This window comes from Trichechus manatus, unplaced genomic scaffold, assembly GCF_000243295.1.
Source record: "Trichechus manatus latirostris isolate Lorelei unplaced genomic scaffold, TriManLat1.0 scaffold00093, whole genome shotgun sequence".
In the NCBI taxonomy this organism is placed as follows: Eukaryota; Metazoa; Chordata; class Mammalia; order Sirenia; family Trichechidae; genus Trichechus; species Trichechus manatus.
The window spans coordinates 6,948,940-6,959,098 of NW_004444029.1; the positions used below are offsets into that span (position 1 = coordinate 6,948,940).

At 43.0% G+C, this 10,159-nt stretch overlaps 1 protein-coding gene across 1 annotated transcript in view; it reads right to left on the minus strand.

Annotated features, from left to right (window-relative positions):
• Window positions 1-10,159, minus strand: part of AGK (acylglycerol kinase) — an 84,026-nt gene that overhangs the window by 25,342 nt on the left and 48,525 nt on the right. Inside the window, exon 9 of the mRNA XM_023736873.1 lies at window positions 5,720-5,789. Within this exon, the coding sequence (XP_023592641.1) occupies window positions 5,720-5,789 (70 nt within the window). The remainder of the gene's footprint in view (window positions 1-5,719; window positions 5,790-10,159) is intronic.

Genomic DNA, 10,159 nt, shown 5'->3' on the forward strand with positions numbered 1-10,159 from the left:
CCTCCAGACCATGAGTTGGACCAGCTGGTGGCGGGTCAGCCAGAATGTCTTCTCCTGTCTACCTGCTCCAGGCAAAGGTGCCTGGAGCCTACATCCTCCTCCAAGGACCCAGAGCTCTCCAGTCAGACCAGAAGCCGCTACTCCAGAAGTCTCACCTGAATGTCTGCACATACAGTCACATTTCTGTCACAACAGGTCAGGGTAGGAAGTGATCAGGATTTAGTCCATGGCTTTATGCCGGAATCTGGCTTATCATAATTGTGAGTTTGGAACAGATCAGCGAGTCAAGCAATATACTGAAAGCACACACCCCATGACGGACCTTGCTGAGAGTACCAGGGACCTTCCTTCAGCTCAGACTCGCAGCCACAGGAGCCAAAGACCGGCAGGCACCGAGCACCCCACACTCTAAGGATAGCTCCAAGCAGCCACCAGGCACAGGACTCACTGAACAGGGCAGGGCCGGCAGCTGCTGCTCCCAGGACGGCAGAGGATGAGGGACTGGAGGACAGCTGGTCAGCTGAGTCTTCTACCTTCCCTGAGGGAAGACGGGCGGTGGTGCCTCCCCCACCAAAGCCATTTCCACCCAAGTGAGCGGTTTCTGGAAGCACACCCGATGGGCTGTGCTGTTGTGCTCCCTGCACCTGGTTACCCAGGGCGGAGGGAACTAGGGTGAGGGCAGACACCCGGGCGGGCACGGCAAGAACGTATCAGGTTGCCTGGACCTAATTATTTAATCAACAAGACTCGCAGGTACCTCTTGTGGCCCAGGGATGCCATGAAAAGTTGCTGAGACACTGCGGGCACCGTGGAATGAGAAGACTTGGCCACCTCTGCACTACAGTGCTCTGAACAAGGTGTGCCCTGCCCTGAGGGACGTTTAGAAAGGCTCACTCCCTACGGGGGTGACCTGCCCGGAGGATGAGGTAGGAGAGGAAAGACCAGTGAACAATGAATCTGGAAGAAGACCAGCTTCCTGATACCTGCAGAATGACTTTGCTGAACTCAATTACACATTGACGTCAAATGTTTCAACAAAAATCTGTTGTTAATAAGCTAGCAGTGAGACGTCTACTCCCCGGTACGATGGAATAACACGGCTTGGAACTGCTCCTCTGCGCTGAACAACCGAAAACCAGCAAAGTACATGAAACCACGGTTTTCAGACGCTGGACAACAGGCCACACAGGACCCTGATCGCCCAGAGAGGAAACCAAACATAGGAAGGCCACAATCACACAGGAATGACCTGGAGGGCATGTCCAGGCCCAGGCTGGGGAGTAGGATGGGAAAGAGATGGGTGGTCAGGAAACAGCAGACATAGAAAGGCAGGCACACAGTGCTGAGGAGATGTGCTGCCCCAATTCACACGCGCCCCCGGGGAGAGTACATCCCGGAGAAAATGGCCCAGTACTTGGCTGAGAGAAATAAATGAGAGAGCTAGCTGGAACAAAGACTTAAGGAACAATGAAAAGAACTCCTGTTGACTAGTGTCTTAGTCATCTAGTGCTGCTATAACGAAAATACCGCAAATGGATGGCTTTAACAAACAGAAATTTATTCTCTCACAGTCTAGGAGCCTAGAAGTCCAAATTCAGGGCACCAGCTCCAGGTGAAGGCTTTCTCTTTCTGTCGGCTCTGGGAGAAAGTCTGCGTCATCAATCTTCCCAACCTACGAGTTTCTCAGCACAGGGACCTCGGGTACAAAGGACACTCTATTCTCTTGGCTCTTGTTTCTTGGTGGTATGAGGTCCCCCTGTCTCTCTGCTCACTTCTTTTATAGCTCAAAAGAAACTGATTTAAGACACAACCTAATCTTGTAGATTGAGTCCTGTCTCACTAACTGCCGCTGATCTCACCTCATTAACATCACAGAGACTGGATTTACAACACACAGGAAAATCCCATTAAATGACAAAATGGACAATCACACAACACTGGGAATCATGGCCTAGCCAAGTTGACACACATTTTTAGGGGACACAATTCAATCCATAACAACTAGATGGGTGCCTAATCAAGGAATTTTAGAGTGGTTAAAAACGGTTAACACATTCGGCTGCTAACTGAAGGTGGGCTGTTTGAGTCCACCCGGAGGTGCCTTGGAAGAAAAGCCTGGTGACCTATACCAAAAGGTCACAGCCATTGAACACCCTGTGGAACACAGTTCTACTCTGACACACATGCGGTTTCCATGAATCGTCACGGACTCGATGGCAACTGCTTTGAAAGAAGGTAGACGGAGCTCTGAAGCAGCTCCAAGCATCAGAGAAGGATCAGAGCCAGGATTTTAAAAGGAGTTCATATAATCTGCCAGGAATGGTAAGAAGAAAGGGAGATATTCTAAGTCCCTCTTACTCCACACACAACTAGCGTGGTTGGTTCTGGGTTGGCAGGGCTCAACTGAAACAGCAAAAAAAAGAACTAAAAAAATTCCATCAATGTTCCCAGAAGTACTTCAAAGTCAAACACTCAGTGTTATAAAAAACTCCGTTGCCGTGGAGTAAATTCCAACTCATAGGGACCCTACAGGATGGAGAACTGCCCCATAGGGTTTCCAAGGCTGTAAATCTTTAGATTAATCTTTAGGGCAGCTCAAGAAGACAAAGTAAAGTATAAAATTCAAGCCTCGAGTTTCAATTTTACTTGGATCCACAATCAACACCCATGGAACCAGCAGTCAAGAAATCAAATGATGCATTGTGTTGGGCAAATCTGCTGCAAAAGATCTTTTTAAAGTGTTGAAAAGCAAAGATGTCACCGTGAAGACTAAGGTGCACCTGACCCAAACCATCCTGTTTTCAATCACCTCATATGCATATAAAAGTTGGAAGATGAATAAGGAAGACGCAAGAAGAACTGACGCCTTTGAATTGTGGTGTTGGTGAAGAATATTTAATATACCCCGGACTGACAAAAGAATGAACAAATCTGTCTTGGAAGAAGTACAGCCAGAATGCTCCTTAGAAGCAAGGATGGCAAGACTACATCTCATATACTTTGGACATGTTATCAGGAGGGATCAGTCCCTGGAGAAGGACATCATGCTTGGTAGAAGGTCAGCAAAAAAGAGGAAGATCTTCAACAAGATGGATTCATATCGTGGCTGCAACAATGGGCTCAAGCATAACAAGGATTGTGAGGACGGCGCAAGACCGGGCAGTGTTTCATTCTGTTGTACAAAGGGTCACTATGAGTCAGATCGACTCGACGGCACCTAACAACAACAAAATGCATATGATGGGGAGTATATAAGTTCTGTGTGCATGTATATGTATGAGTCTGGGTATGCAGTAGTTAAGTGCTCGGCTGCTAACCTAAAAAAAGGTCAGCAGTTTGAACTCACCAGCCACTCCATGGGAGAAAGATGTGGCAGTCTGCTTCCATAAAGATTACAGCCTTGGAAACCCTATGGGGCAGTTCTTCTCTGTCCTATAGAGTCACTATGAGTCAGGATCCAACCAATGGCAAGAGGTTTTTTGTTTTTTTTTTTGGTTTGGGAATTGTCCCAATAACATTTTTATGGTTCTTACTAGTTGTTTTTCATTTTTCCAATCCAAGCTCCTGACCTGAGTTTATTTGTGATATTTCTTTGTCGTTGTTAGGTGCCATCGTGTCAGCTCCAAGTCATAGCAACCTCACATATAACAAAACGAAACGGTGCCCGATCCTGTGCCACTGTCACAACAGTAGGTATTTCTTTAGTTTCCCTCACTCTAGACCAGACTCCTTACCTTCCTTTGGATTTCGCCACATTGGATTTTTTAAGAGCCCTGGCCAAGCGTTGTTTTTAGAATGACCCACAATATGAATCTGTTGGATTGCTCTCTCATGATCAGAAGCAAGTTGTCTTAGTCATCTAGTGCTGCTATAACAGAAATACCACAAGTGGACGGTTTTAACAAAGAGAAGTTTATTTCCTTACAGTAAAGTAGGCTAAAAGTCCAAATTCAGGGTGTCAGCTCCAGGGGAAGGCTTTCTCTCTCTGTCGGCCTTCTCATCAGTGTTCCCTCGGACTAGCAGCTTCTCGGCGCAGGGACCCCGGTCCAAAGGACGCGCTCTGCTCCTGGCACTGCCTTCTTGATGGTATGAGGTCCCCCTGTCTCACTGCTCACTTCTCTCTTTTATATCTCAAAAGATTGCCACAGGACACAATCCAGTCTTGTAAACTGAGTTCTGCCTTACTAACACAACTGCCACCCATCCTCCCTCATTAACATCATAGAGGCAGGATTTACAACATATAGGAAAATCACACAGTACCAGGAATCATGGCCCAGCCAAACTGACACGTACATTTTTGGGGGTACATAATTCAATCCATGACACAAGTTGACATTTTTGGCAGGCACGCTGACAGGTGATGTTGTACCGTCTCAGTACATCACATCGCGAGGCACTAATGTCAGTTTATCCCATTTGGTCACGTCAAGTTTGATCACTTGGTTGAGGTGGTATCTGCTAGATTTTCCCGTTATAAAGGTATATACCCCTTTGTAATTATTAAGTAATCTGTGCTACTTTGAGACTGTGTGAAGGTCTGTCTCCCAACAGCCTTTTATTCAATCGTTTTAGCAACCATTGATAATCTTTTCCAGAATCAATTATTACACTGGTGATTGCAAAATGGTAATTTTCTAATTTGATCATTCAATCTACATTTATAAGCTGGTAATTCTTTTGTAATATCACTGTGGGCTCATTATTCATTTTATCTAATCTGTTATAATCTATTAGCATTATTTTTCTTTTTGATATTCAAACGGTTCCAAGGTTGGCCAGGAGGACACCATCCAGCTGGCCCCTACGCCTTTTTGTGAGGTCCCCATCTCTTTTTGTGCACTTCCTTGCCTGGTTCTCACCCTGCCTGTGAAATCCATCCCTTCAGAGTCCTGGTCCCTTTTATTAGGGAATGGTATGTAGAAACCAAGATCTGGGTGCTGGGTGTGCTCACTGCTACTGAGTGTCACTGCTTCTAGGCTCTTTCAGTGGGCACAGCTAGGTAATGTATTTCTCAAAAGTTCATGAGTTCACCTATAAATCAGCAAGAAAAAGTCAGCCAACTCAATAGAAAAATGGAGAGTTCTGCTCCCAGCTAGGATGTAGAAAGCTGCAAAGAACATTGTCCCACCCTCAAATGAGAAAAAGCCAGGTAATCTGCAAAATCCTAACTTTTCTTAAGCTCATAGGAGAGCTGAGACTGAAGCAGCCAAGCAATCTGAACTCCAAGAAGATGAGCCCCTCCCAGGAGAGACAGGACCCATAAAGGGCTCCCCTTGGGTAAAGCACCTACCCAGGCAGGTGAGGCCACCTGATCATGTCCTCAGTGCTTTCTATCATTCACTCCTTTAATACTGAACACAACCATGTGAGACACACGAATTACCTGAGGCCCAAAGGTAACCAATAGAGGAACTAACGATAGAGATTAAAACGATGCTGGGAGGAGCCATGGAGGAATTCTCATATATGACAGACAGGTCAGTAGATGAGGTCTAAAACCAATACAACAAATGTAGCAGCACAAGCCCATCAGTCAGTGGCACCAGCATGAGTGAACAGTGAACGTTCTTTTTCTCTAGGGACAAGACTTAGGGTAAGAAGGGGGACTGCTGTTTTCATTAGAATCTCATTTGAGCTGCTATATTTTATTTTCTTTAACGTGTGTGTATTACTGATTTTTTTTTTAAATTTTTAAAAAATATGAAGAGGACTGTACCTTAATCTGCAAGACATCAAGTGGAACTGTCTCTCCTTTCACAATGGCGAGGGTAGCATCTGTGATACGTCTAAGAGATAATGAGAAGGAGATTATTATGTAAATAAGAAGCAACACCCCACCCCACATGCACATACACACACAACCACCCCTCTGCTCAGATATCAGTAGTTGGGTCAAGAAACAGGCATAGACCCTCAAAATACTCCAAGAAAGCAGAATAAAGGGGCGTAGAAGAATTACTGATACAGAGACAGTGGCAGGCTCAGACAGGGACCCTAAGAGAAGGCTTTGGCAAGGAGAAGTTCATACCAGACACACATCATTGATTTATTTAACCTTTATTGAGTACAGACACTGTGCCTGATGCATAGTTATCAGTGGAATACAGGAGACTTAAATAAGTAATAATATAACAATATCCTTCATTCATTATAAGAAATTCAAGGCACTCCAATCAGAAGAAGAACTAAAGAACAGAATTTGTTGGTGTTACCTTAGCAAAATATAATCCAGAACCCAAGACATAGTTCCCTTATTTTCCAGGATTATTAGGACGTACTCATTTTAATTGCTGATTGCTTTGTTCAAAGACACAAGACTGATCTTAGGTACATTCTGATAATCATCTGAAAAGTCTAAAAATAGTATTCATCAAAGGGCATGTACTATCGACACCTATTCAGAGTGTGTGAAACTCTGCCAGGCTTAGAAGCAGTTTTAGAGTTCATAATATAATTAGATCCAAGGTCAGATGCACATAAATATCAACACACAGTTTGCAGAAGAAATATTAAGTCAGTAGGTGGCTAGACAATAAGATTTTGTTGGAGCAGAGAGAATGAGTAAACACACATCAAGCATTTTCCTCACTCAGCCTGCCCACACCCCTGTGACACCCTGTGCTGATCTCTGGGCTCCTGGCTAGTTCCCATCCTTCAGATGGTGGCTAAAATGTCATCATCTCAGAGAGGTCGACTCTCAACAGCCCAGGCGTGGGGCCTTCCCTGTAATCTCTATCACTGAACGGAGTCCATTTTCCTTCAGACTAGATCACAGTGTATAATATACATTTTCTTTATCTCCTTCCTACCATCTGCCTCCTCTGTAGACCTAAAGCTCTTCCAGGTTAGTGATGGTTCACACCCATCGATTAGCCAATATAAAGCCTGCACCTAGCACACTACGAGGCATTTTGTAGGCATTCAGTATTTGTGGAATGAATGAATGAATGCTTTGAGAACATAAAATTCCCACCCTATAAAAAAGCAGAGTATAGGACCATGAACTCCTGCATATTCCTCATGCAGCCTCAATAATTCTCAATTCATGGCCAGTCTTGTTTCCTTTTATACCCTCCCCTCACTTCCCCCTCCCCTGGGTCAAATGAAGCAAATCCCAGATATCTTAACGCTTCATCCAAAAATATTTCTGTATGTATCTCTAAAAGACATTTATTTTTAAAAACATAAACAAAATAGCATTCAAATAAAATAAAACATCCAAATAATTTTTTTTATATCAACATACATTCAATGTTCAAAATCTCCCCCAATCAACTTGCGTATATATATATACTTTTAGTTTCTTTGTTCAAATCAGTATCCAAATAAGATCTACATGTTGTGACTGGATAATACGTCTCTTAAGTCTCTTTGAATCTATAGATTCCCTCTCTTTTTCTTTTCCCTACTTGTTGAAGAAATGGGTTGTCTGTGCCTCTATTTCCTGCATTTCTTGACAATCTGTATGTAGAATGGAAAATCTGTATCAGATAGAGTTTTTAGTTTTTGACAAAAATACTCCACAGGTGGTGGTGGGTACTTCCATCAGGAGGCACATAATATCTGGTTGTCTCTCCTTTTGTGATGGAGCAATAACTGATAATCATTGGCTAGATTTATTCATTAACAAAGAGTTGTGAAATTGTAATCTTTTAAGTTGGTTATTCTAATTTATTATCTGTTCTATAAAGAGAAATTTTCCTTCAACAACATTTTGGTTACCCTGAAATACAGGTCATATGAGAAAGGCAGGGTAAATGCTTGTTTTTTCTTTTTGGTTTATTTACCAGTTTTCAAAATAACAAGTTGATTCCCTAGTATCCTCTAAAAGTGACCAATGAGCTCTTCGTTTTTATTTATTTGCTTAGTATCACTATGAACTCATTCATGGATTTAAACATATTTGAAATCTTTCAACCCATTAGAGTTATCAGCTTTACTGACCTCCAATTATTCCAAATGAGTGAATTTTAACAGTGGAGTTAAAACGGGTAAGTGAGCAGTGAAACAATAAGGAACACGAAACAACAGCCGCTGAAGGTCTGTGTTAATGCTAACCAAGTTAGGGAGAGACTAACAGCTCTTCCCCATTGCTTACCTAAGCAAGCAGAATTATCTGAGTTTAAAAGGGCTAGTTTTAAATTTTTTAACTTCTTTTTTAAAGTCAGATTCATGAAGCATAATTTATACACAGTGACGTTCACCCTTTTAAGTACGCTGTTCTATGAACTCTGACAAACAGAATCATGGAGCCACCACCATGGTGATGAGAGAACATTTCCAACATTCCAGAAAGTTCTCTCATGACCTTCTGGGGCCAATCGCTTGTCCCCACCATCAGCTCCTGGCAACTACTGATCTGTTTCCTGTCCCTCTGGTTTTGCCTTTTCTAGAATTTCACATCTGTACAATCATGGTACACAGCCTTTCCAGCTCAGCTTTTCTCACTCAGCCTGAGTTTGAGATTCATTCATGTTGTAGGAGGTATCAGTAGATGGTTTCTTTTCATTGCTGAGTAGTATTCCATTATATGGATGCACCACAATTTGTCTATCCGTTCACAAGTTGACAGACATCAAGGCTGGTCCTAATTTTTGGCAATTACGGATGAAGTGACTATGAACATTTGTGTATAAATTTCTGTATGGACATAAATCTTCCTTTCTTTTGGTAAATACCAAAAAGTGTGGTTGCTGATCGTATGGGCACTATATGTTTAATTTATAAGAAACGCACAGTGGCCAGGCCATTCTGCATTCCCACCAGTGAGGTATGAGAGTTCCAGCTGCTCCGTACACTTGTCAGCAGTTGGTGTTCTCAGGTTTCTGTCCCTTCTGTTTGGTTAAGCCATTCTAACAGATTTGGAGGAGCATTTCATTATGAATTTAATTTGCATTTCTCTAAGGGTTAATGACATTGAGTATCTTTTCAAGGGCTTATTTGCCATCCTATGTTTAACTTTTTAATAACCTTCTAAAGAAGTACTATTATTGTGCATATAATAAACACAGGTGAGGAAATGGAGGCTCAGAGAGATGAAGCAGAATTCCCAAGATGACGCAGAAAGCATGTGGCAAAACCAAATCTGACTTCGGGTCTAACTCCAAAGGTGTGCCTCTCTTCACCTTATAAGGCTGCCTTCTGGACACGTCAAACGGATACCTACGGATTCCCCAAAGAGAAATCCCACACCTGACACCTGCTGCTCCACAGGCCTCCCCACCAGTGTGGCCAGCCTTAGTACAGAAACACCCAAGTCAGGAATCAGAGCCACTTACATGGGTGTTTTCTAACAATTTAAGATACTTTTTTGCTGTTGTTGTTGCGTGCTGCCAAGTCAATTCCAACTCACAGCAACCCTATATGACAGAGCAGAAATGCCCCACAGGGTTTCCTACGATGTAATGTTTATGAAAGCAGACTGCCACATCTTTCTCCCGCCAAGCATCAGGTGGGTTTAAACCGCCCACCTTTCAGTTGGCAGCTAAGTGCTTAGCCACTGCACCGCCAGGGCTCCTTTAAGATGCCTTAAAAACTCAAAAATATACACACGTTAACTCAAATGTTTGGATTAGATTCTGGGTTCCCTAGTAAGCAAGTTAAAATTTAAGAGACAGCCTATTTTTTTCCTCATCTTTCTCTATCCACAAATCTTGGTCTCATTTTTCCCTTCCAATACAGAGGCTGCTTGGGAAGTTGGTAGCCATTGAGAAAATGAGATTCTGTTCAGGAGACAAGCAGTGTGACCACAGCGCTTAGATGAACAGGGTCTGAATGCACGCGCCCTGAAGGGAGCCCTACTCGACCTCGATGGTGTAGGGCTCGGGAGGGGTTGAGTGCTTCTGGGGGACTGATTTTAAATACAAAATGCTGTTGCACTTCAAAAGGCGTTAAGTCATTTAAACACTTTTTTTTCTAAACTGCTTCACAGAAGACAGCTAAACTATAACCTTAAATTTATCAGTCTCCAGCAATAATGGGAAGTTCTAAATAAAGCAACGTGGTAGCATGGAACAGCACTTTTAGGATTATGTACTTGCAGCATCCCATTCTTTTTTTTATTGTACTTTAGATGAAGGTTTACAGAACAAATAGTTTCTCATTAAACAGTACACATACTGTTTTATGACAATGGTTAACAACCCCATGACATGTC